The sequence below is a fragment of the Zalophus californianus genome, chromosome 5, assembly GCF_009762305.2.
Source record: "Zalophus californianus isolate mZalCal1 chromosome 5, mZalCal1.pri.v2, whole genome shotgun sequence".
NCBI classification, from domain to species: domain Eukaryota; kingdom Metazoa; phylum Chordata; class Mammalia; order Carnivora; family Otariidae; genus Zalophus; species Zalophus californianus.
The window spans coordinates 96,216,442-96,244,426 of NC_045599.1; the positions used below are offsets into that span (position 1 = coordinate 96,216,442).

The 27,985-nt window shown below is 37.6% G+C and overlaps 1 protein-coding gene across 4 annotated transcripts; it reads left to right on the forward strand.

Annotated features, from left to right (window-relative positions):
• Positions 1 to 23: 23 nt before the first annotated feature.
• On the forward strand, positions 24 to 27,985 carry PANK3 (pantothenate kinase 3). Of its 4 annotated transcripts, none has more exons than XM_027606991.2 (7): positions 28 to 394; positions 7,334 to 7,686; positions 10,552 to 10,805; positions 12,637 to 12,813; positions 13,877 to 14,000; positions 16,058 to 16,183; positions 25,189 to 25,835. In XM_027606991.2, exons 1-7 carry the CDS (start codon positions 367 to 369, stop codon positions 25,270 to 25,272), a joined length of 1,146 nt encoding a protein of 381 aa, XP_027462792.1. In that variant the 5' UTR covers positions 28 to 366; the 3' UTR covers positions 25,273 to 25,835. The 4 variants fall into 4 exon arrangements, with proteins under 4 accessions (XP_027462795.1, XP_027462792.1, XP_027462793.1 ...); XM_027606992.2 differs by lacking the exon at positions 25,189 to 25,835 and adding an exon at positions 27,591 to 27,985 and having other exon boundaries at positions 30 to 394; XM_027606993.2 differs by lacking the exon at positions 25,189 to 25,835 and adding an exon at positions 17,332 to 23,558 and having other exon boundaries at positions 35 to 394.

Sequence of the window (27,985 nt, forward strand, 5' to 3'; positions counted from 1 at the left end):
AGGCGGAGCTCGCGTCACGTGGGCTCTCGGCCTGGGCGGGCTATTTCTCAGTGCGGCGGCGGCGGCGTCGGCTCGGGGGACCGGGGCCTTTTGTTTGGAGCGGCTGCGGGGGGCGGCCCCGGAGCGGCGAGGCCGGCGGCCTTCCCCAGCTCGCTCGGTCCCGGCACACCCTCGCGGGGGTGGGGAGGCCGCCCCCTGGGCCGGGCCTCGCCTCAGGCGCCGCCGCCCCGCCCTAGGCCCGCCCCGCCCGGCCTGAGGGGAGGAACCGGCTGGGCCTTCCCGCGCGGCCCAGGCACCTCCGGAGTCGCAGCCACTACCTTGCGTGGTCCGGACCCGCAGCTGCCCCTGGTTCCTTCCGCAGACGCCATGAAGATCAAGGATGCCAAGAAACCCTGTAAGATGGGGGCTTGAGCCCGTCGGGTTGGGAGAGCACTTTGGGCGCCGCGTGTGGAAGCGCCTTAGCGGAGCGGCCTCGTTCCTGGCCTGTCGCTCCTCGCCGGCGCCTAGCACGGCATGGGGGCGCAAGGACCATTTCAGTATCGGGATGGAGGCTCCCTCTCCATCCTCTTGTGCGCGCGTGACGAACGCCTGCCGCCCCCTGGCCCTTTCCTCCCACTTCCTCCTCGAGATCTGGGACGCGCTTGGAGGAATTTTTGATTCGATTTTTGCCAGGCAAGACTAGAGCTACCAGTCCACTCCCCCAGCTTCCTCTGAAGTCGGGTTGAAAAGGGTGTCGTTTGCGTGGGGGCATTTGCCACCCTTTTTTTCCCCCCTTTTTTCTTTTTTTTCCACCAATTTCTGTGCTTCCCGCTTGTGACCTTGAAATACCGGTGTGTTCCTGGGAGTTATCACTGCTGTTACAATTAAACACGCCTGTAACTTACCAGTGGGTAATTGCCTTGGCTTGTTTTTGTTTAGAATAACAACCAGGTCGTGTTTGCTTAAAAAAAAAAGATAAAATCATGGGTATTCCTGCTAATCAGAGCTAACCGCTTTTAATATTTTGGTGAATGCTCCTATTAGAGATTTTTCTACGACTACATATGTACGTACTTTTTAATAAAACATTCTTTACATGTTTTAAGAGACCAGATCAACTTTCATTTCCTTTTTATTTTTAGCCTTTTAAAAACCTTTTACTCCTATAAATAGTTTAATCATTCATGATTTTCATACTTTGTAAGTACATTCTCCCAGGGAAACTAGGAATGTGGGGAAGCGTGCTTATCTTAGAATTGTATTGGTATTTAACAGTTTTTAGTGTCTCGTGATCTTAGAGTTCTAAGAAATCTATAAAAGGGAGCATTGACACCTTCCTTTCTGGCCCGTCAGGGTTCTCTTAACCTCACCCGAAAGGCAACATACCAAAGCACTCTGAAAACGACTAATGGCTATTTAAATGTGAGATAATTTGGTCTTAATTTTACAGATGAGGAAATTGAATTTATTTAGCCCCAGAGTAACTTTTCCAAGATTGTACCAACCATCTCTGTGCTAATGAGGTTCCCCTAAGTCGACTGACTCGTAGTGCAGGGTTCTCTTTTCTGCATCCATAGGGGTATAGTTTAGTTGAAATGCTTAGAGAAACCTTTCTGATCTGGTGGTTTTATCTGCCTGCTGAAGAAAAAAATACTTTAATGATGATTTCTTGTAACCAAAGAGTTCTTGTTAAAGGAGTCTGTAAAACAGTGATGTGAAGGCTTAAGTGACAGTACTATAGAACCATTTCTAATTTTTTTATATTTGCTAAATTAAACTAATCTTGAACAGATGCAGTAATGTAAAACACTTGGGACATCTTCCCTTAACATACATTTTCCCTGCTTGTCTTAGAACTTCCATTTAGTAAAATAAGTTTAACTGTGACAAGCTCATGCAGACTCTTAACGGTATTTTCTTTTTGCCATGGTAGTGATTTGATTTGTTAGATTTGGCACACCTGAGTATTAGAAAACATTGCTTTTAGATACATCACTAATACATTAGAAGATTATAAGTCAAATGCGTGTATTTAACCAGAAAATAAGAAAAGGAATTAGTTTCATTTGCTGGATTGTATGAGTAAAAGGTTAGAATTTGAAGTATGTGTTAACTGCAAAGAAAGGATGAAGTCAAACATTAACCTAATGAAAAATTTTTGCTAGTGAAAATATGGAAACCTGAAAAATGGCAGTGTTTGTTTGCTTTAACTTAAATAATTCACACTGCTTAAATATTAGATTAAAAACAGACAATCATGGGTTCGTTTGTACCTCGACTGACAGGATGTTTTAAGGTATGTTCAACCTTTGTTTTTGTTTTGATTATTTGTTTATTTGACAGAGATCACAGGTAGGCAGGCAGGCAGAGGGAGAGGGAGAAGCAGGCTCCCCGCTGAGTTCAGAGCCCGATGTGGGGTCGATCCCAGGACCTGGGATCATGACCTGAGCCAAAGGCAGACGCTTAACCGACTGAGCCACCCAGGCACCCCTCAACCTTTGTTTTGCTTACCTTTGTGGCATGTAGCCTAATTAACAAAATGATAGTAAAAGATACATTTTTTATTTTTAATTTGATAAGATAAAGGTTTTTGAGTCTCTGCTAACCCAAGCTGTTACCTGAAGTTTTTGTCAAGAGCAGAGAGAAGTAGGGCGCCTGGGTGTCTCAGTTGGTTAAGCAACTGCCTTCGGCTCAGGTCATGATCCTGGAGTCCTGGGATCGAGTCCCGCATCGGGCTCCCTGCTCAGCGGGGAGTCTGCTTCTCCCTCTGACCCTCCCCCCTCTCATGTGTGCGCGCGCGCTCTCTCTCTCTCTCTCATTCTCACTCTCTCAAATAAAATCTTTAAAAAAAAAGAGAGAAGTATATGACACGTGTATAGTTTGCTTCTATATAATTGGATTGGCCTGTTTGTAAATTGAATCATTACTTAAGAATTATCCCTTCCATGGGTGCCTGGGTGGCTCAGTTGGTTAAACATCTGACTCTTGATCTCAGCTCAGGTCTCGATCTCAGGATTGTGAGTTCAAGCCCCATGTTGGGCTCCATGCTGGGTGTGGAGCCTACTTTAAAAAAAAAAATCCCTACCAATAGATAATAAGGTACAATTGAATATGATAGTTTCTAATACTCCTTTAGGTACAGTGAATATACCAAAGGGAAAAATATATTTACTTAACACTCTTCTAAGGAATTATGATACTAAAGGTGTGAAGGTGGTTATTTTCCTAGTCTATTTCAAAACACCAACATTTTTATTTGGAATGATTATTGGGAAGAGCAAAATGAATGTCTTCTTTTATCCAAGAACTTGAAGCATACCTGGAATTTACCAGTGCACATGCCCATTTTAGAATTTTGTTTCTTAAAATAATCCACTAATGTTTTAAACATTTTCAACATTTGGTCCCTCTTTCTGCTAAAGAACAATTAAATCCTAATTCGGCATAGATTCCCTTTGGGCTGAAATCTGCATGGAGCCGATGGCAATTAAACAGTTCTTTAATGTTCCCCCCCCCCCCCCCCACCCCTTTACAACACCTAGCAAGACGCCAAACTCTTAGAACACCTTTTGTTAGAAATCAACAGTTTGCCCTGTGGCAAGATATCTTCTGCTAGATCAAGGGGGTTGGACTTGGCCGGTTTCTTCATACACAATCTACCTGGTAAGAAAGATAATTCTTGGTAACACTTTATGCTTATGCTAGTTCTGGATATTTTTGTTACTGATGGGGAGCTAATGACAGCTCTGTTAGGCTCAGCTGAGAAACAGAATAGGAGTTATTTTTTTGAAGGCCGAAGAGATTCTAGGAAAGACGCACTGCCTTCTCCCATCATCAGAGTACTCATTTGTAGTTATGGAATGTGCGTTTTATTTTTTAAATGTGTTTTGGTTCATTATTTTCACCTTGGCAGAGGAGAGTTTTATTATCAAAGAATAAAAAATGTTGAGGTTACATGCAGTAAGTAGCCTGCTCATGCACTGGTGACCGACTTTTAACCTGTCTCTTGGCCAGAAGCAACAAAGCTACAGGAATAGATACTTGCCTGATTTTTTAGGAAACATTTTTCTTAACTCACGAGCTATTAGTGGACCTGTGGTTGTACTTAATAAGCTTATATTTATTTGCCTCATACTTAGAATTGCAAATAAAGTTTGAGCTCCATGTCCCTTTCCCCCTCCTGTTATAGTCAGTGACAAAATAACGTATTTTTTTTTTATAATGTGCTGGAAAATGTAAAGATCAGTAATCAGACCACTTACTAAATGATAGGAGTGGATCATAATTAAGAATTTGTGTTTTCTGTGGGACGCACCTTGCTGGCTCAGTCGGTAGAGCATGGGATTCTTGATCTCAGGGTTGTGAGTTCGAGCCCCACGTTGGGTGTAGAGATTACCTAAAAATAAAATTTTTAAAAAATTATTTTTTTCTTTTTTCAAGTTCCAAAGAGGCTTTATTACATACAGAGGGTAGGGGGTTCAGTCCTTCTTGGCTGCTGCTTTTTCCCCTGGCTGCCAGGACGTTGCTCATTTCCTCTCGGCATGGATGTGTGTCCCCACCCTTTTCTTGATGAATTTGAGGGCGCACTTGTCCTTGGAGACCTTGTGCACGCTGCTCGTGTGGGGAAGTGGTACACCTCTGGGATCATATCCCACACAAACTTCGTGTGCTTGGTGAGGCGCCCCTGGCGGCAGCTCTGCCTCAGCTTGCCTACGTTCTAAGTGACCTTGTGGCCCGTGTTGAGGCCCAGGGTCATAGGGTAACACAGAGAGGCTGCTGCTCCTCCATGACTTCCGCGGCAGAGGCCCCCATACTTTTCTAATGTGGTTTTTTTTTTTCTCCCCCCTCCAGCATAAGGAAAGGAAATCCAGAACTCTTGCTGAGTTAAAAGGCTCACTATGCCAAAGGTGGCTGTTACCGGCTTTTTTTCTCTTGAGTCACTGGCAAGGCTGAGTTCTTTCAGTCCCTACCTTCCTGATTTTAAGAAAACTGTCATAATTGAGATTTACTAAGAAATGGAAAGGACATGTAATGTTCTCATTTGCACATGATTACTGAGAAATTCATCATTTACAATATAGCATCTCTAGTTACCCTTCCCTTAAGAACAAGTAGCAGTAAAAGAACAGATGTATATCATAGGCTAGATGTGAGATGAGTCTTGGGCTTTTTGCATTCTTAATTTTAAAAACCTACTTCTGTAGGCAATAACCATTAAAGAAATCATACAATTTTCCAATTTAATCTGCAGTTTTTTCATAGAACCTTCTGTTTCTCTCGTCCAGTGTACAAAAGTGGGTCACACAAAGATTTAAAATTGAATGGTAATAATTGTTTCATGAGTTTGTGGTTGTTTGGTGGTTCTTTTTCTTTTTTCTTTTTTTTTAAGATTTATTTATTTGTGAGAATCTTCAAGCGGATTCCCCACGGAGCGCAGAGTCCAGTGAGGGGCTTAAGCGCACAACCTAAGCTGAAACCAAAAGTCAGTTAACTGACTGAGCCACCCAGGCACCCCTGGTGGTGGTTGTTATTTGTTACATGTCATACATATCTTAAAATATTCTTTAGTAATTAATGTAATTTAAAATAAATGAGGGATTTGATATACTGTAATAATAAAACATAGTTTTGTTTACAAATTCTTTTTACTTTCTGTGTGGAGTTTTCTTTTTCAGATAGGACAAGTTTGGTTTGATGCAAATATATCAACAAAAGCCTTTTTTTTTTAAGATTTTATTTATTTATTTATCAGAGAGAGAGGGCACAAGGAGGGGGAGCGGCAGGCAGAGCAAGCAAGGGAGAAGCAGCCTCCCGGCTGAGCAAGGAGCTCAATGCTATGCCAACTTGATCCCAGAATCCTGAGATCATGACCTGAGCCAAAGGCAGACAGACGCTTGACTGAGCCATCCAGGCGCCCAAAATCATTTTAGTTATATAATATCAGAAGCATTCCTATGTTTTATCTAATGTCCATTGAAAAGTGTCCTAATTACATACCTGTTTAACAGATTGGGGAAATTCTGAAGTTATCTCTAATTTATTGGATCAGTAGAGCTACTCCATATTGTTTTTTCTTTCGGTGTGTTGTCCAAGCAAACAGTTGCTATGAATTTCCCCTCTGTAACTTAGTATTGGGGCTTGCTACTAGGGATTTAAAAATTGAGAAAATTTAGTCTTGTTTCTTTTACATTTTAGTTACTTATAAAAATCTATAGGTGACACAAAAGTGTTGTGCCTGTTTGGGGTCTTACTGCCCCCCAGGTTATGGTCTTAAGTCATTTCACTTTTTTTTTTTTTTAAGAAGTTTCTTTTTTAACACTGTCTTTAGTGTAGATCTGTATCTGGAACTTGGGTTTCAAATACAAAAACAGGTGAGCTAAAAAAAAAAAAAAGACGAGTGAACTATTTCTCGGAGAAGATAATGAGAATTACTCCTTCCTCATTTAATATTACTTACTAATTTCAGTAAACGTAAATTCTGAAATGGAGAAATGTATAGAATCCTTTCTTGTTGAATTGTATGTACCTGGTTTCTAATAGTCAAATATATCAAATAAAATAATATTTAAGAAACAGATTTTGGAGGGAACTAGTTTTCGTTGACAACTTACATATAAACTGTTAAATACAATTTATTCTGAAGCATTCTGTAGCATTCTGTAATGTGTATCTCTTAAGTATTAAATTATTCTTCAGTCTCTATCATTTTAAGATCCCAGAGAATAGAAACAGATGTTAAATAAACTAAGATTCAGAGAAGTTAATGGCCTTTCCAAAGTCATATAAGTCCAGTTAGAGAGCACCAAGTCCCAAACCCAAATGATACAACTGCCTGCCCAAATGTGCCCAAGTAGACTTTATCTTCAACATTAACAGCTAATTTTATTAACCAGATGTACCAAAGAGATACGTTGTTTAATGAGCAAAGAATAAGATTTCTTTTTAAGGAGGTACTTTTTCCCTTAGGTTACTTGAAGTAATTATAGGCCAATTTTATTGCATTAAAATCTTATTAGAAACATTATCAAGCCATAGGTGATGACCTATTTATTAAAACAGAATTGGTCCAAATTTTTCCTGATCCCCTGGGGCATATGACAAGTATTTAATAAATGAAAAGGAATATCTACCTGACCAGGAATTAAAAGGCCCTGGGCCAGCTGTAAGCATCCTATGTTACAGGTTTTTAGAAAATGTATAAATACTTTGAAGGGAAAAAGTTGAGTTGCACAAAGAAGCATCTTACCCCAAAAATACTGACTGCGTGATGCAGGGTATATGAAGTTTGTGGCTAATTAGCTCCTAATTTGAATTTCTGAAGTTGATATATATGTATTTTTTTTTTTATCCACAGCTTTCCCCTGGTTTGGCATGGACATTGGGGGGACTCTAGTAAAGCTCTCATATTTTGAACCTATTGATATCACAGCAGAGGAAGAACAAGAAGAAGTTGAGAGCTTAAAAAGTATCCGGAAATATTTGACTTCTAATGTAGCATATGGATCCACTGGTATTCGGGATGTACACCTTGAACTGAAGGATTTAACACTTTTTGGGCGAAGAGGGAACTTGCACTTTATCAGATTTCCAACCCACGACCTGCCTACTTTTATTCAAATGGGAAGAGATAAAAACTTCTCAACATTACACACGGTGCTATGTGCTACAGGAGGTGGTGCTTACAAGTTTGAAGAAGATTTTCGCACAGTAGGTATCTTACTCAAAACCAAAAATTGATACCTATTCTCTCTCTTTTTTTTAAAGATTTATTTATGAGAGAGTGTGTGGGAGCAGGAGGCGGCGGGGGTGGGGGGCGGCGGTGGTGGCAAGGAGCAGAGGGAGAGAGGGACTAGCAGGCTCCGCACTGAGCACAGAGCCGGTTATGGAGCTCAATCTCAGAACGTTGAGATCGTGGCCTGAGCCAAAACCAAGAGTCAGACACTCGACCCACTGAGCTACCCAGGCACTCCCTCTTTAATTTTTAAAATACGAGGCTGTTTCCTAGATTAGTTCCACATGCTGGATATGGAGGAAGTATGTATTCATGATCAGCTTTTCATTTGGGGCACTTAAATACCTTTTATAGGCTGCGTAAAAAATTTGCCCAGATTTGAGCTTATTGTACATAATATTTGGTAAAACCTGCTAAGTTTAGGGACTGCTCTAAAGCTACAATAAAAGGGGATTTCAATGAATTTGGCAGTATACAAAGCTAAATATAAGTGGCGTTTGAATTATTTTCGCTGTTACTGTCCTATGTTTGCATTGCTTTTATGTATTATTCAGACAGTCCTCTCTCCCAGGGCCATCTCTTTCCTTGCCCCCCCCCCAAAAAAAAACAGCTGAAGCCTGCGTCTTTTGATTAAGTAGACATCTGAATGAGAGTCACCTTAGCCCTTTTTTCTGGGTTTTTGTTTTTGTTTTTGTTTAGATTTATTTATTTATTTGACAGAGACAGAGACAGCTAGAGCAGGAACACAAGCAGGGGGAGTGGAAGAGGGAGAAGCAGGCCTCCCCGCCAAGGAGGGAGCCTGATGTGGGACTCGATCCCAGGACTCTGGGATCACGACCTGAGCCACCCAGGCGCCCCCCCTTTTTTCTGGTTTTATCCACCAACTTTACCATGTTCCTATCTTAAAGGGGGTCATTTGGATATAGCAAGAGGACTATTTAGTAAACGCTGATTTAAGTGCTAGTAGGGGTTTGCCAAGCTTCTAGTCCTTTCCTGTAGAATAAGATTAGAAAGTTGGCATTTGGAAGTACTGAAATTTGTTTTCTTTGAAAATATGCATGTGAACCATTTAATTTCTTAAATTCATATAAGAAAAGTCTGTTAATAGAAGATAAGTTATCGCTTATAGCTCACATAAGTGAGCCCCTTAAACTTTGGGATAGTGTAAAAGTCTGAATTGTTACTAATTTTTTTCTTTTGATAGATAATACTGATTTGTATTCAATTTGTTGAGTAATTTGAACATAAATTTCATAGATTTGAGACTAGTTTGCTTGAGCATGTGATATTGTTTGCCAGAATTCTTACCGGAAGCAGTATCCTTGAAGCCAGCTTTCACCTCACCATTGAAGTATCAATATTTTCTTTTTTAAGATTTTTTTATTCATATATTAGAGAGCATGAACTGGGGGAGGGGGCAGAGGGTGAAGCAGACTCCCCACTGAGCAGGAGCCCCACGGGGCTCAATCCCAGGACCCTGGGATCATGACCCTAGCTCAAGGCCAACGCTTAACTGACTGAGCCACCCAGGTGACCCAGAAGTATCAATATTTTCTAGTGATGAAGTTCTGTAATAACTTTATGTTGATGCTCAAATCATTTATTAAGCTTAATATTTGAGCTTAATATGTGTCAGGTATTATGCTAGACACAGAACTCAGCTGGGAATAAGACACAGTCTTAGCCTTGAAAGAGTGCAGTATTCTAGACCACACAGATAAGTGAGTTATAAGTACAGTGCCTCAAGTATTGATATGAAAAGCAGTGCCACGGAAACCCAGAGTAGTATTACCTAACAAGTTCGGGAGAATAAAAGGTTCCCAGAGGAAGTGATCTCTAAGCTGAGATCTTTTTTACAAATAGTTTATAAAGACATTCTTTACTAACCTAAAATGAATTTAATAATTTCAGACTAGTACCCAAACTATAATATAGAGAAATGAAAGTATTTATATATTGGTGGATTCTCTGGTATGATCACATGAGAGGGCATAATGACAGAATTAGATGCTGGCACTTCAACATAAATTCACCATGAATTTTAAAGGCCCAAATGCTAGTGGATTGATACGGTATGTTTTATTGGAGAATCTTGTACCATAAATGGTGTTGCTGTTCATGACATAACATTCTTAAGATGCTAAATAACACTTGGGAAAACTCTAAACAATAAAAAAGTTCAATATTTCCTCAGTTTATATGGTGGTTGCATTCCTAGCAAATTTAGCATATATAAAAGCCATATAAAGAATACTTCGTGCTTCCATAGGCTCAGATAATTACAAAGAAATTTTTTTTTTTTTTTTTATTTGAGACAGAGCACAAGCAGGGGAACGGGCAGAGGGAGAAGCAGGCTCCCCACTGAGCGGGAAGCCCAATGTGGGACTGGATCCCAGGACCCTGGGATCATGACCTGAGCTGAAGGCAGACACTTAACCAACTGAGCCACCCAGGCGCCCTTACAAATTTTCTTACTGCTCCCTAAAAAAATGTCAGAAGGCTCAAAGATAAGACAGGAATGGGATAATAACTTTGTTTTTGCACAACTGCTGTACCCATTGCAGATACCCGGCATCCCAAGTCCCTGCCCACTAAATGTTAGTTTGGTTCTCTTCTCCACTCCATCTTTGTGAAAACTGAAATATCCCTAAAAATTTTCAGAATGCATCCAGAGGTAATACGGACTAAGATTCTGACACGAAACAAAAGTGAAAATGTATGGGTCATAGATGATTTTGAAGTTTTAGAAAGCTCATGAAAATTATACAGTGCAGTTGAGTCAAATATTTTGAATACTGTCCCTTGTTCACTTTATAAAACTTCTGTGGTGTTTTTTATAGATTGGAAACCTCCACCTGCACAAACTGGATGAACTTGACTGCCTTGTAAAGGGCTTGCTGTATATAGATTCTGTCAGTTTCAATGGACAAGCAGAGTGCTATTATTTTGCTAATGCCTCAGAACCTGAGCGATGCCAAAAGATGCCTTTTAACCTGGATGATCCCTATCCACTGCTGATAGTGAACATTGGTTCAGGAGTCAGTATTTTAGCAGTCCATTCCAAAGACAACTATAAACGAGTAACCGGGACAAGGTAGTGACCTTTCTGTTCCTATTGCAGCGTTCATGTTGTTTTATACACAGAAGTTGTGAAATCATCTTAATGCTAGCCTCTAACATGCATTTGTGCAGTAGCAAAAAAATGTAGATGTGCAAGTATAAGTTAAAGTGTTGCAAATGATACTGTTTTATAAGGTATGTGTATAAAGACTCAAACTAAAATAAATATTTATATTTGCTTAACATCAATTGGCATCAAAATTTCCATAATTGTAAAAGGGAATTTTTATCTGGACTGATTGCAGTAACTTCTTTTTTTTAATTATGTTAGTACCATATAGTACATCATTAGTTTTTTGGTAGTGTTCATGATTCATTGTGTCCCATAACTTTTATTTTCCAAAGCATTCCTCTCCTTGTTTTTCCACTGTTGTATAGATCTGTTTAAGCCTGAAGTTTGCCGCTGGTCAGCTTGCATGCTGGTTGGATTAGATTCACGTTTTAAGTGTCGTATTGGGCAACATTGTAATCTTTTTCTTTAAGATTTATTTTATTTATTTGGGGGGGAGGGTCAGAGGGAGAGAGAGAATCTCAGACTCTCAGTTGAGCACGGAACCCCATACAGGGCTTAATCTCATGAGCCTGAGATCATTACCTGAGCCAAAATCAAGAATCAGATGCTCAGCCAACTGAGCCACCCAGGTGCCCCTGTAATAATTCTTATAAGATGAATTTAACATGAGTTCATTATGGGATAACATTGATCTAAATATCCCATAAGATTTTCTGTGATGCCTGAAATATTGTGAAATGAAATTTTTAAAAATTGTTCTTACGATTCCGATCCTTAACTTCATCTGCTTTTAAGGATAGAAGCTCCTAATTATTTGAGGAAGAAAGATTTGGGGGTTTATGAAAAAGAACTCATTTCCATTTTAAAGTAATATTCTTATTACTAAAGTAGTACTTAAAATTTTTTGTTGCAAGTAAACTCCACCCCCATGTGGGGCTCAGATTCAAGACCCTGAGATCAAGAGTCACGTGCTCTACAGACTCAGCTGGCCAGGCACCTCTAAGTGATACTTAAATTTAATTAGTATTTTATCTCTTTGGTGGCTAAAAATCTACCTCCATTGTGACTCTATGCCAAAGACTTACAGGGAAATATTACCTATTTCATTCTAAAAGAAATTCAGTCTGTTAACTAAATTCCGGGATACATGGAGTCTGTTAGAAATTTTAGGTGAGACTGGGGAGCAAAGGTTTTGATTTTAGGGATTAGGCATGATTTCATTTTATCAGTATATCCAAAAAAATAATAGAACCAAGTAAATTTTTATCATTAACATACTGACCAGGCTGACATAAATTTTCTCACCATATTCATTTCTGGGTCATTTTAAATGCTAACGTGTCACATTGAATTGATTCAGCCTTGTCAGACCAAGTAAATAGGCCTTTCACTAAATCATTTCCTGGAAACCATTTGGAGTTGCAAGCTTTCTCTTTTTAATTCATATGGTACTAATTTTTAACACTTAACTGCTTCCCCCCCATGTAAAAGCATTTATTTTTAGCAATTAAAAATGTAAGGAATTGGGTAAAGATATTAGAAGATATTAAACATCTCTTCCTGCCTTCATGCTGCTATCACCAACTGATTTTTCCCCCTTTGGTTTATTCTTTCATCTGACAAGTTTAGTTTGGCATTTTTCTTATGTTGATATTTCAGCACTTGGCATTAGCAATGTGTTCTTTCTTTGTGTTTATTAATTACATGGATATTCCATCTTTTTACTCTGGAGAAAGAATAGTGTGTAAATGTAACTTACCCAGTTTTCTTTCTTTCTTCATTTTTTTTTTAGCCTTGGAGGGGGTACCTTTCTGGGTTTATGCTGTTTATTGACTGGCTGTGAAAGTTTTGAAGAGGCTCTTGAAATGGCATCCAAGGGTGACAGCACCCAAGCTGACAAGCTGGTCCGTGATATTTACGGAGGAGATTATGAAAGATTTGGTCTGCCAGGTTGGGCTGTAGCATCTAGGTAAGTTTAATATTTATATTATAATTAAAGTTGCTTATTTAGTTTTTAGAAAGCAACATATCAGGAAGTTGTTAGGGGGCTTACTGTTACCCACTTAAGGTTCCAAGTTTTGAACATGCATGTAGTTTAAAAATAAGATACACATTAAGGGGGCACCTGGGTGTCTCAGTCAGTTAAGCATCTGCCTTCAACTCAGATCATGATCTCAGGGTCTTGGGATCAAGCTCCGCATTGGGCTCTCCCGTCACCGGTGAATCTGCTTCTCCCTCTCCTCCTGTGATCTCTCTCGCTTTTGCTATTCTTTTTTTTTTTTTCTTTTTTTAAGATTTTGTTTATTTGACAGAGAGAGGTACAGCGAGAGAGGGAACACAAGCAGGGGGAGTGACAGAGGGAGAAGCAGGCTTCCCACTGAGCAGGGAGCCCGATGCGGGGCTCAATCCCAGGACCCTGGGATCATGACCTGAGCTGAAGGCAGACACTTAACAACTGAGCCACCCAGGCGCCCCACGCTTTTGCTATTCTTAATGTATATAAAGATATACGTTGGGAAGTCTCCCCTGGTGTACCCCATAGGAAACCATTTTTATTAATTCTTGAATATCCTTTCAGTATTTCTTCATGCAAATATAAATACATATCCTTACCCCCCCCTTATACAGAAGGTAACTTTCAGAAGGTAACATTAATATACTATTATACAGCATACTACTATATGTACTCTTCAGTAGGCAATCTATCCTAGTCTGTGTGCTGGCCTCCCTCCCTCCCTCCCTTTCTTTCTCTCTTTCTCCCCCCTTCTTCTCTCCCCCTTCTCTTCCTTTACCTTCCCCCCTCTTAACCTCCCTCCCTTATTAACAGCCTCTTGGTATTTTATTGTGTGGATTTATCAGAGTTTGATGGTGGTTTCCGGTATTTTGCTATGTATAGTTCAACGGGTCAGTCAGTAACCTTGCTACTACATACCTTATTTTGTACTCGTGTAAATTTATCTGTAGGATAAATTCCAAAAATGTATGAAGTGTTGCTTATTATCAACAGAATTTTATTTTTCATTTCTCTGCAGTTTTGGGAATATGATTTATAAGGAGAAACGAGAATCTGTTAGTAAAGAAGATCTAGCAAGAGCTACTTTAGTTACTATCACCAATAACATTGGTTCTGTGGCACGAATGTGTGCTGTTAATGAGGTAAAAAAAATTAACTATTTGAAAAATGTGGATTGGAGCTTTATGTACATGTAGCAGGGCTTTTTTGTGTTCCTTAGAGACCGGTAGGATTGAGATCTCCTCCCTTAAATCCCAAGGCTCATTAGCTGTATATGCCATGTTTACCTAATTGTTATGTTACCTTTAAGGAAAGTAGCAGATAATTCAAGTTGGAAATAGAACAAAGAGATACTTACATTTCAAATTTATCTAGAAACTTTTTCAGAAATACACAACCTAAATTTCTTGAAGATAGAAGATTCTTTCCAAACATAGGATGTTTTTGAAGTAACTAATTATTGAAAGGGGTATTTTTTGCTGTTAATGTTGCATTTGATTAGTGAGGTGCTTAGAAGTTTTCTTACTGCCTTCGGCTTCTTTACAGTGCTGCCTTGTTGCATATGGATCAAGCAGCATTGTACAGGGCTATGAAGGCATTGAGACTTGTTCTTCACCTGAACTTTGAATGATGTATACTTACAAAAAGCATGTACTCCTATATTTACTCTCATTGTTGGGTTATTTTTATTTGAAGGAGATTATATATACAATTCTCCCTTCATGTAATAGATGTATTTCCCACTTAATTTTTGTAAATATCAAATACTTTGAATGAGGTGGGAATTTCTTTTTGAGGGAATCCTTCATTTGTTAATTCATTTATTCATGAAGTATTTGCAGAGTACCATGCGCCAGCCATTGTTTTAGGCATTGGGATACATTAGCAAAAAAAAAAAAACAAAGATCCCTGACTTCATGCAACTTCATCCATTCTAGTGATTTAATAAATTTTTAGTATGTATTTGGTGATAAATGCCATTTTTTAAAAAAGAAAATCAAGGTGAGAATTGAGTAAAAAATTGTTAAGTAATTGGATTGTTGAAAGAAGACTATTGAAAATGTATATGTGCTGCTGAAGCAAGCACGACTTTATTGAAAATGTAACCCTTGGATAAATATTGAAAGGAGGTGAGATAATCAGCATGCGGATATTTGGGGAAAGAGAAGCTCCAGCAGAGAACAACTGTGAAAAGACCCAAATTAATTATTTGAATTATTCTGTTTAAATCCAGAATTCTAAGTTTCTGAACAGCGTAGTAAGTTGGTTGAGAGAGCCACTAACATGTTTTAACTCAGGTTTAGGGAATACTTCACACTGGGGGGCTGACAATAATCTGGGACCTTTTTTCTTAGCCCTCTAGATCTAGATTTTCACTGGTCACTTGACTTAACAGTAATTAAGGCCATAGTTTACACTACCCAAACTCAGTGTGCACAAATGTATACTCAGAAGTTCAGTATGAGAGTAGAAAGGTTTTCTGGAGACTGAATAAGACTTCCTTCAAGGTATCTATGGAACCAAATTAGTGAGTAGAATCTTAGCGGAGAGTGACTTGATAGGGTAGGCTGGGGCCAGAGATGCTGGAAGCCTCAAGTTCACAGTGTTTTAATCCTAAACCCATTTAAAATACTCTCCTTGGTTTGTCTCCTTTAATTTTAATACTGTTTCTCCAAATTACTCTTTTAATAGATTATTTACTGGCCATTTTCAAAAACAAGTCGCATCTAAAATCATTCACTAAAGTTTTTCCAGAACTTTTTTTTTAAAAATAGACTATATTTTTTAGAGAGGTTTTAGGTTCACAGCAAAATTGAATAGAAAATACAGAGTTCCCATATATACCGTTGAACCCCACAGATACACAGCTTCCCCCACTGTCAACATCCAGAACCAGATTGGTACATTGTTAGTCACTGAACTTGGAGTGACACATCACTATCACCTAAAGCCCATAGTTAAATTTGGGCTCACTCTTGGTGTACCTTCTTTGGGTTTTGACAAATGTGTAGTGTCATATCCTGAACTAAATTTTAAATTTTCAGGATTGTAGGGATATATGTACTAGGAATGTAATAGACACTAAAAAATGGGGTAGTAGTTTTACATTTTTAAGTAGAGATTTTCTAAACCCTACTGTATTATAAATTCTTCGTGATAATTCTTACTTCAACTCATTTTCTTTGTTCTTTTCTTTTAGAAAATAAACCGAGTTGTCTTTGTTGGGAACTTTTTACGTGTCAATACTCTCTCAATGAAACTTTTGGCATATGCACTGGATTATTGGTCAAAAGGTCAACTGAAAGCATTGTTTCTAGAGCATGAGGTATGATAGGAAAGTAATGCTTTGCAAATTTTAATAGCATGCTTTTATATACAGGTTTCATACATTGCTTCTTACTATGTACTCTTAAGTATAAAACTGTGGTTTACCTGAATAGTAAATTGAGTCCGCCATTTCAGTTGAGCTGGGGGATAGCTGTTACTATAACCTGGTAGGCACCCCATTAAGATGGAGTTTCCCACTTCCTCTGACCAAGAGAGAGAGGGATATTAGGTCTTGTGAGCTCCTTAAATATTGGGGCTGCTTGTGTACTTAAATTGTGTTCTTTTGTTTTTCCTTTTTTTCTCCCCTGAGATAATATTAAATGTGAACAGCACAAAAATAAATAATTTAGCAATGAAAACTCTTAAATCCTCCCACCACAGCCTCACCCCCCACCTCCACAGGGACCACTGTTAAAATTTTGGAGATTCGTCAAGATTTTTTTCCTGTTCATTCACTACATCCAGTTACTCTGATGTGAAATTATCAGTTCATATAATGTTTTGGATTAAGTAAATTTACCTTGAATTGTTTTGTTTCTAGTCAAATGGACGTATTAATAATTTAATAACACAGATTCAGAGTATTCTCTTGTGTTGATGTTTCACTGTCACTGCTCTCACTGTGCTATGCTGCTATGCAGGCTCCACATGGTGTGCTGTGTGCGGGGAGAGTGGCAGGTGGAACAAAAGGACTTGTATTGAGGAAAGAGGAGAGGGGCTCAGAATTGTAGTAATAGCCCTAGAAGCTTTTCAGTGTCTACAAGCCGCACTTTAAAAAATGCATATTTCAGAGCACCTGGGTGGCTCAGTTGGTTAAGCGACTGCCTTCGGCTCAGGTCATGATCCTGGAGTCCTGGGATCGAGTCCCCGTCAGGCTCCCTGCTCGACGGGGAGTCTGCTTCTCCCTCTGACCCTCCCCCCTCATTCTCTCTCTCTCTCTCTCTCTCTTTCTCTCATTCTCTCTCAAATAAAATCTTTAAAATGTGTTTCATATTTTTCAAATATTAGCTGACAACACAAATTGGTAGGTTTCTGAATAAAAGTTCTTAAATAGATTATACATAAGTATCTGTTCCTAATAGTTGTTAATGTTGTTTGCTAATTTAGAAGTTGAACTGCATTAATAATTGTTTTAAAATTATACAGGGATACTTTGGAGCAGTTGGTGCACTTCTTGGGCTGCCAAATTTCAGCTAAAAAGCATCAGGTTTTTCTCTGCTAATAAATGTCATCCATGAGGAACTGAAAACCAGAGGCATTATTACTGCATTATTGTCACTGGGAACCAAAGGATAACAGAGTAGCACTATTCCTGTTGATTTTTAAATGTCACAGTGGTAAGCTGCTAAAAGTTGCCATATTAAAAGAGGGAGCTCGGTAACATGTGAAGTATTTCCAATTGAAATGCTTTCCCTTCTGTATATATCCAGTGTTAAATCCTTAAAATGCAATACAGCCTCTGATTATTGAGCTTCCTCTCAGAAGATTTTCTATTTATTTTATGTAGCCAACTATTGCAGTACTGTATGCTCAAACACAAATCTTAAAGTCTCTGAAATGTTTAGCTCCTGAAGATAATTGGATCTGGATATTTGTTGCAAGTGCGTTCTGTGTGTCTTGGTTACTAGTTAAGTGGGCAGTAACATACCCTGTATCAAACTTATTGAAATGGCTATCAAAGATGATCGTTTTGACGTGATTTTATAAATGTTAAGGCAATATGAATTATTCGTGATTATAGTTTTTTCAACATTTCTCCCACCAAAAAAGCATGTTTATGTGATTTTTTTCCCAGAATTACAAGCTTTTTCAAATGCCATAATTGAAATACTATTGTTAAATACTAGCCTGAATTTTTAAGATGAATCCTAGAAAATCACATAATTGGTGATAATTGCACTTTCTGTATTTTATGTTAATCATTATATTTAAAAAAATGTTTTGTATTTTATAGAGACTTAATTACTTACTTGAAAATCCATTTAATGAGGTCCCAGGACTACACTAATAGAATATGGTTTGTGTGCATTGATAGAGACCTGTGCTCTTTCTATACCACGTTTATCTCCGGCCTGAATATAGTCATTTGTTTAATTAGGTCTGCAGCTTCAAAGCTAGAGACTAATCTATTATGAACAGCAACAAAATCACATTTATTCTAAAGAGATGTCATGGAAATCTAAAAGATGAGTTTTGAAACTGTAGGGGTCTGAGGCAGTATTGCAGAATTTAGAAAAGGATCAGTATTTTGTACATTCTGGTAATAAAGACATTATAGTTCCAAATTTGTAAATCCTTTTCCCTTGGAATTTGTTCTCTATTTTGAAGTCATTTTTTATAATGTTATTTTTTCAGATACTTATTTTGGCAGTAACATTTTTGGAGGTCCAGTAGTTCAGCAAAGTTGTTCAAGCCTGTTAATTAATTGGTTTAAGAAATAGACTAGGGGAAAATATTCACTTCCTTAAATTACCAGTAAATGTAGATATACTTTGAAGAGCTTAAAAACTGTTTACATTATAGGAAGAAAGAAGTATTAATATGTTTTTACGGAACATAATTTTGCTCCATAAGGAACAATTTGCAGTAGGGATGCTTGATAAAGACATTTCTCCTTACAGTTCTCAAGTTTTGTGCTCAAATATTTAAAATTCAGTTTTACTTAATCTTAAAGACATGAACATACGAAAAATAGGAGTGAATATTCAGAGGGAAAAGCATGTAAGGTAATTTTTTAGAATTTAGAATATTTGGAACTTTGTTGAGTCAGTAAGTCACTTTGAAAACCTACAATGACTAAATGTTTCTTTATGTTTCCATTGTTATGGCAAGATATTTCTGTCACTACAAAAAGCCATGTGTCCAATTTATTTTAGAAATTTTGTGATTTGGACATCTGTACAAAAAGTTCTTAAATGATAATTTCAAGTTTATGGCAAACTATTAGCTATAGATCTGGGGCTGTCTTTAAGAAAGAAATGGAATGGTCAGAGTCCATGTAAATTAATTTGATCAGTGTTTTGGTTAATTTGGGACTGTGATTCATACTTTTTGTCCTTTGAAACTGAAGTTACCAAATACAAAAAAAAATGCATATACAGTAAACAACCATTTCACCACTGTTGCTCTTGGCTATTCTCATGTATAATCAAGAATTACTGGAGCAATAAGCATGAACACAAAGTTGTGATAAAGACTGCCAAGATACTAGTTTTTTATTACAATCTTACAAAATTCTTTATAAGCATACAGTGGTAAATAGGTTTAGCTCTTAGCCCGATCAGCATAATGCCTCAAAGCTCTATTTCTATTAGACTGTACAATTTAAGAACATGAAGTGTAAGCCATACATAATTTTACATTTTCTAGTAGGCATATTTAAAAAGTAAAAAGAAACCAGTGAAAATCATTTCTATTTAACCCAGTATACCTGGTATGTCACCATTTCAACATATAATCACTATAAAATGTTATTTAGGAGATAATGTATTATTTTTTAACTTTGTCTTTAAAACCAGTATATATTTATACTTAGGGCACACTTCAGTGTAGGCTAACCACATTCCAAGTTCTCAAGCCACATTTGGATAGTGGCTTCTGTACTAAACAGTGCAGTTCCAAAACTAGCTCTTAAAAAAATAACACTATCATGTATCCATTAAAACTTTATGAATAAAGGCTTTTTAAAGAATGTTTGAGAGAGGATATGGGAAATACTTTTTTATGGAAAAAAATATGGGAACTTTTTTTTTTTTTAAATACAGAAGGAGGTTAAGAAAGTAGCTCATTTGGGTTAGTATATTTTACAGACTAGCTGTATTTCTGACCAATCCAAAAACATCTTAAATTGGATCCTGCCATTTCATCATACTGTATTATCATTTTTCTAGTGATTCTGGTAAGTTGCCCAAGACCCATCCTGACTGGCCTCAACGATCTCCAAAATGTCAGTTTCCTTCACTGAAGCAAATTTGATGATTCCAGTGACTTAAATCCCCCCAACCTTATGTAATTAAACTTTGAGAAGACAATTTTAAAGGACTAAAAAGAGACCCTTTTAATTCTTGAGTTCTGTACACACAAGTTCTTTATGACTTTTGAATTTAATTTCCATTCTTAAAAACTGGTAAAATATTTTCAAATACAAAGAGCACTGTCAGGTTGTTTTGGGGCTTGATGAAGAACACAAGGTCTAGACCTTTCCACCACCAGCCCCCCCCCAAAAAGATTGCCTTTTAACTAGAGATGTTTAGAAGTAATGGCCTTCAGTTCTATACCCTGTTTCTCCAAAGACATAGTATTAGACTTGCTTGCCTGTCAACGGGGGCCTTCCTTGCTCAGCGACTCTAAATAGGTGGGCTCTTCATTTGGGTTAAGTCAGTGCCATTGCCAGTAATATACATGGCCATTGACAGTCTTTCAAGAGGTTCAGATTCTTGGCCAAATAGACTCTGTAAAGATTCCTGAGTTTACCTTTGCATGCAGATGTGATTACTGTATTGTAGGTACCAGTTCCTGAAAGTCCCATTTCTATAAGAAAAATGATGCAGCTAAAGGGAAAGGTTTTCCTCATGTCCTATGGAACTCTTGCCTTGATTTCTAAGGTTGCATTCTTGGGTGGAAAGCTTAGCAAGGCAGTAGTTTCCAGATACCCTTTATAACCACTCTGCTTGTTATATGCAAAAATGTTCATATTTGTATAGTGTATATTTTTTTTTTGTTGAGCACTTTACGCTTTTTAGTCTTGCATTTGAGAAAATATAGTTCAGAAATCCTTTCTTATTTAAAGCCATGTAAAAACCGTTTAAAGGATAATAACCAGAAAAAATGAGTGTGCATTATTTTGCATTTAACTCACTGTTTTGTGGTATATATAAGCAAAATATTAGAAATATATTGCCTTTTTGTAATACTCTGACCTTATTTAAGATGATTTGCCAGGAAATGTCACTGATGTCCTATTTTCCTAATGAGTTTATTAAATGTGGGTTTTATTCTAATACTGAAGGAATTCAGCTAACTTTGTCATCAGATAACCTCAGAAAATAATGCGCTTTATCTGTATTACTGTCTGTTTTCCATATTTGAGACAGTAGTGGTCTTATATTTTCTACTGAGCCTAGTAATTAAGACCAAAAGAAGTAATTTTTTTCTTCCTTTAAGGTATTTTTAATAGCCTAATAAAAATGATGGTGGTATAAAAAGTAAATCACCCCAGCTTTTTGACCATATCTAAAATTCTGAGTAATTGCCACTTAAAAGTCTTCTCAAAACAGTCTCTATTGCTTTGTTACGCTTGTGTATTCAGTGGATGTGGGATCGTAACTTGATATTATATTAGAAATAGTGCCAGCCACTGGTCTAAATTCTTTGAATGTTATTTCATTGTAAAATGAGGGAATTGATTTGTTACAATGGGAAAAAACTCAATTATCATCAGGATCCTGAAAAAAAGTTAGTTGCTCCATTCATGGCAGCATTTGGAAAGACTGAAATGATTTGTTCAGTTATGTTGTGTCCTGTTTTGGAGTTAATTTGATTTGTATATGTTGTTAGAGGCACTAGATTCTGGATTCTCACCAAGCCAGTAGAGTGGTATTAGTTACTCTCTCATAAGATTATGTTCTTGTCTGTAATAGTCTAGTAGATAAAGTATTATGAGGGGTTTTATATATATTATTAAAGTGGGTGTATGTGTGCACGCATTGTTGCACACTTTAATCTGTGGGAGTATCTGGAATTTTTATTGTGTTAACTTTAAATTATGTGGACATTATTACAGCTTTTCCATTGTACAAAAAGAAACCTCCCGCTAGATTCATGAATGTTTGAATATTAGATATATTTGGGATTTTTAGTGGCCCTTTTCTTTAAGCTGTTTCTTTCTGGTCATTATGAGTAGGAACAGATGCGGGATAAACCCCCTCTAGGAATTACTTACTGCTTTTGTCAAACACATTTTATAGCGAAATTTGTAAAACAATTTTAATTACCTCCAAGTGAGTTGAAATATCATGTGTTCTAGCCATTTACATCAAATATGAAGACCCAGAATGCTTTTATCCTTAAAATTGTCTGAGAATAATCAGACTGTACATGGTTCTGACATTCCCAGCTTATTATTTAAAATAAATATAGCAGTGAGTTGATACTGGGACTTCCAAGTACTAAATAGTTGTGCCGAATGATGTGTGTGAGGGGAAATAATTTTTTTTCCGTAAGAAAAAAAATTTAGAAATCTTTATAGTCTGGCTCTTGGAGTTGTTAAGAGATTATTTTTCTTTTAAATTTTCAGTCATTTTGCTGCAGCTGCCACTAATTTTGTGTTTAAAAGAACTAATGAGGAATATATTTTTCAAAGGAGTAAATGAAGTTAATATGCAACTGAATTTCTAAGATATTGCTGACTTTTTTGCTATTAACATCTTGCATTCATTGCATTGCTTACAGTTTCAGTAGCTTTCAAAGAAAACATTGGAGCTTTTACATTAATTTGTAAAGTATACATAAGTAATGCAAATAGTTTGAAATTATTTTAGCTATACGTTGTATCTCTGAATCATGGACATCATACCTGGCGTAACCAGTAATTGCAGATACTAAGCCATTTTTAAATTTATAATTTTTTTCTGAGATGCCCTTTTTAGTTTGCAATGTTTAGAAACAAAAGGTAACTTTATACACCTAACATCAATATCTTAAGTCTCTTTGTCCCGTATATAATTAATGGAATTAGGATGTAAGTCCTATTAAGATGGTTTTATTGTATTTTTATATATTGTATGCTTTCCCTTTTTATTTGAACTACATTGAGACTGAATTTTTGACTGAAGTTGAATGGCATTTGTCTTAATCTGCCCAGTTATTGACCAAATCATATCTAGATGTTTGTATGTTTTAATTTTACTTATCCGAGCCATTTCGGTTTGTTGCCTTATTCTATCTGTTGCATTGTTCTTGTCACGTCTAAGCTTTGTCATGTTGGAATTCTTTTAACACTGAATCTGTGATGTAAAAATGTATGATGTACTACAAATTTTATTCATAATTAACTTATAGCCTATTGTAACCTATAAAACATTTCTTGTAAATTGTCCAGTTTATTTTTTGATTTATGTATTTTCTTATGTAAATTTTTAAAACACTTGTTGTGGCCTGTTCTATAAACATTCCTGTGCTCTTCTTAATGCTTATTTGCATGAAAGAAACTTAGGTTTTGCTTGTTTATATTGGATGGCCATTAAGCCACCTTCGGTACTCTCTGCCTTCTTTCCTGTAGTTTAACTTTTTCTAGTTTTATTCATATTCTAAATAAATGTTAAAATCATTCTTTTTATTTCCTACTTTCCAAATAAATTCTCTAAGTTGTTTAATATGTGTATCTTTTTATTATTTCATTTTATATATTGTACTCCCACATTTTCACTCTGATTAAAGTTGTAATTGAAATTACCTATAATAGAATGTAAACTCTGAGAGCAAGGACATGGCACAGTCTTACCTCTATCCCCAGTAGTTGGCACAGAGAAGGCATTCAGTAAATAAATACTTGCTGAGTGAATTCATTGTAGAGAAAGTGTCCTTATCTAGTCTGCCTCTATAAGATAGAATTAGTTTTTCCCCACCTTCCTCTTCCCATCATTAGCATATTCTGGTAGGACTTTATTAAAATGTTTAAACTTAACTTTTTCTCAAAATGAGGCCATGTTACCCTACACCAGGAATCAATGTCAACAGAGGGGTTTTTCCAAACTCTTGGATATGCTCCACAGGAGATGCCAGAACTTTGTGGTACTTTGGACGTGTTACTTCATACATATTTCCTCTATACCAAAACTTCATTTACTTATTTTTAATAGACAATGACTGTTAGCTTTGTTTAAAGAAAAAGGAAAAGATGATCTTAATATGTAAGGAATTAATTTGGAAAGTTTGTCTCTATTTTCAAATTGAATGATTGTTGATTCCAGGCATATAGGAATGGTTGACAACATGAAGACTACCAATATGACTCCGGGAAGTACATAGCCTTTCCATTTAAGGGGGGAAAAAAAGTCCGCTGGGATGCCTGGGTGGTGCAGTCATTTAAGTGGTTAAGTGTCAGACTCTAGGTTTCAGCTCAGGGTTGTAAGATCAAGCCCTGCATTGGGCTCCTCATTGAGCACTGAGTCTATTTGAGATTCTCTCTCCCTGTCCCTCCCCGCCCTTCTCTCTCTCTCTGAAATAATTAAACCTTTAAAAGAAAGAAAAATCCAGTAAATAGAAACTAGGATGAAAAAAGTGTGAGATGGTGACTAGGGGGGGAAGATGAGTTTGGTGTGGAAATACAGATTTGAGGTGTAGTTTAGCTCCAAGGATAGAAGTACCACAAGCAATTGGAAATAAGCCACTGAAGAGCAAAAGTAGTTCAAGGCTACACACATAAGTGAGTAAGTGCTTCATTCAAAATTCACTTATTCGGGAAAGAGTTCATATTGGATTCTATACACAGAGCTTACACATTTTGAAAGCAAGATGCTTTTTTGTTGACATGTTCCTCAAGGGTATTGTGTATTGAGCAATGTTTCTGCATCCAAAGTGTTGATCACTTCCTATTTTTTTTTAAGATTTTCAAACTATTTTTAAGTAACCCCTACACCCAACATGGGGCTCAAGCTCACAAACCCAAGACCAAGACCAAGAATCACATTCTACCGACCCAGCCAGCCAGATACTTCCTATTATAAAAGCTTTGTTTATTTCTATGTTAAGATATTCCTACGCTTCTGGGTTTTGAGGTTTTTTGGGGTATTTTTAAGATTTTATTTGACAGGGGACACAAGCAGGGGGAGTGTGAGAGGGAGAAGCAGGCTTCCCCCTGAGCAAGAACCCCAATGTGGGGCTTGATCCCAGCACCCTGGGATTATGACCTAAGCTGAAGGCAGATGCTTAATGATTGAGCTACCCAGGAGCCCCTGAGGGGTTTTTCTGTTTAAGATTTTTTTTTTCTTTTTTTTTGGACAGAGACACGGCGAGAGAGCGGGAACACAAGTATGGGGAGTGGCAGAGGGAGAAGCGGGGCTCGATCCCAGGACCCCAGGATCATGACCTGAGCCAAAGGCAGATGCTTAACGACTGAGCCACTCAGGCGCCCCATCCTTGAGGGTTTTTTTAAAAAGTTCTGCTTTAGACTCTTCTCTAAAACTTGGAAAACCTAACTCATCTCTGGGGCTCTACCTCTTCTACATAAAAAACTGGTCTTTTTATTCTGGAAATAGTAATAAAGATTATGGAAACCGTGATGGCATGTTCTTTTGGAGTGAAGAGCCCAATTTGCTCATTTTTCTCTAGCAAGAGTTTGGAGTCAGCTACCCCTGATTTCTTGCGGGGGCGGGGGGAAGAAATGTTAACTACATCATTCAGAAAACTCAAGGCTCTCAACTTGAAAAAAATTAAGTGAATATAATGTAGGATTTGACTTGTTTTGTTCCTGTTGTTTTTAAATATCCTAAGAGTTGAAATTTAAAAATCCCGATACCTTACGTTTTCAGATTTCCAGAACATTTCTTCAGGTTTTCAGGACGACTAATACTTCAAAAAGTGATTTCAGTACATTTGTAACTACTATATTGGCTTTTGTTTATTTTTGGTTTTGGTTTGGGACTTTTTTTTTTTAAAGTAGGCTCCATGCCCAGCATAGAACCCAATGCAGGGCTTGAACTCATGACCAGGAGATCAAGACCTGATATGAGATCAAGAGTCAGACACTTAACCAACTGAACCACTGAGTGCCCCTGAGACCTGTTTTTTTAAAATCCACTTATTGGGGGCGCCTGGGTGGCTCAGTTGGTTAAGCAACTGCCTTTGGCTCAGGTCATGATCCTGGAGTCCCAGGATCAAGTACCACATCGGGCTCCCTGCTCAGCAGGGAGTCTGCTTCTCCTCCTGACCCTCTTCCCTCTCCTGCTCTCTATCTCTCATTCTCTCTCTCTCAAATAAATAAAATCTTAAAAAAAAATAAAAATAAAAAATAAAATAAAATCCACTTACTGGGGCACCTGGGTGGCTCAGTCATTAAGCATCTGCCTTCGGCTCAGGTCATGATCCCCAGGGTCCTGGGATCGAGCCCCGCATCGGGCTCCCTGCTCGGCGGGAGGCCTGCTTCTCCCTCTCCCACTCCCCCTGCTTGTGTTCCCTCTCTCGCTGTCTCTCTCTGTCAAATAAATAAAATCTTTAAAAAATAAATAAAATCCACTTATTGAAGTATAGTTCTAGTACAGTAGTTAATTGTATATTTAAGTAAGCTTGATAAATTTATGCACTCACGTGACTACCACTCTCAAGATACTTCCATCATTCCAAGCAGTTCCCTTGGCATCCCATCTTAGTCCCTTCCCATCCTCATCCCATGGCAACTGATACATGCTCTATGATAGGAGATTCAATTTATCTTTTCTAGAGTTTTCGGATAAGTGGGCTCATATGATATTAACCCTTTTTTTCACCTCCTAATACCCCATCCCTTCCTACTTCAGGCTTTCTAGGGTTGTGATCTGCTTTCTGTCTACAGATTTACCTATAATATGTACTCATATCTGACTGCTTTCCTCAGCATGTTTTTTGAAATTAATGTATGTTGTATCAGTAGTTCATTCCTTTTTACTGCTGAGTAATATTTCATTGGATGGATATACCACAATTTCTCCATTCACTTGTACAGTTATGTACAAGCCTTTGGATGGACATATTTTTTCTTTGGGTTAAATAGGAGTGGAATTGCTTGTGTAACTATGTTTATTTCTATAAGAAACTGGAAAATTTTCCAAAATTTCCATTTTTATATTCCCACTAGCAATATGAGAGTTCCACTTACTCTGCATCTTTGTCAATACTAAGTGTTGGTTTTTTAATTTTCGCCATTCTTCTGTATGTCCTGGTATCTACTATGATTTTAATTTGCACATCCTTAATTACTGATAACAATGAGCATCTTTTCTGAAGCTCACTGGTCTTTATGTTTTTGTAAAGACTGACCAAATCTTACCCTTTCTTAATTGTCTTACTGAGTTACAAGTTCTTTTTTTTTTTTTAAGATTTTATTTATTTATTTGAGAGAGAGCACATGATGGGGGAGGGTCAGAGGGAGAAGCAGACTCCCTGCTCAGCAGGGAGCCCGATGTGGGACTAGATCCTGGGACTCCAGGTTCATGACCCGAGCCGAAGGCAGTTGCTTAACCAACTGAGCCACCCAGGCACCCACAAGAGTTCTTTAGTCCAGTTAGAAGCACTTTGTTGGATATATGCTTGGATATTTTCTCCAAGTTTGTGGTTTGTCTTTTTATTTTCTTAGATTATTTTGAAAAGTAGAGTTCTTTATTTTGTTGATCCATTTCTCATTTTTTTTCCTTTATGGTTCCCACTCCTAGGTCCTAAGAAATCTTGGCCTACCCAACGTCTTGAATATTTTCTGCTGGTTTATTCTAGGCATTTTGTGAGTTTTTATATTTAGATCTATGGATCCATGAGGTAAGGGTTGAAGGGGTGTGTCTTTGGGGGTCTTAAGCATATGGGTATCTAGTTGTGTCAGCATCGTGTGTCAAAAAGACTTGTTTTGTGATTGTGTGAGTCCTGGGATTGGAGGGAGATAGCAATTACAAAGCATCAGGAGGAAAACTGTGGGAGTGATGGATATGTTCATTATTGTCATTGTGATGATGGTTCCACAGGTGTGTACCTATGTCAAAGCTCATCATATTGTTTATTTTAAATTTGTGGTTTATTGTACATAGATTATACCCCAATAAAGCCTTTTTTAAAAAGA

Coding starts and splice junctions, on each gene's coding strand:
- PANK3 (XM_027606991.2), top strand. CDS start 367: ATGAAGATCAAGGATGCCAAGAAACCCT. Junction 7,687..10,551: donor TTGAAGAAGATTTTCGCACA/GTAGGTATCTTA, acceptor TGTTTTTTATAG/ATTGGAAACCTCCACCTGCA. Junction 10,806..12,636: donor AAACGAGTAACCGGGACAAG/GTAGTGACCTTT, acceptor TTTTTTTTTTAG/CCTTGGAGGGGGTACCTTTC.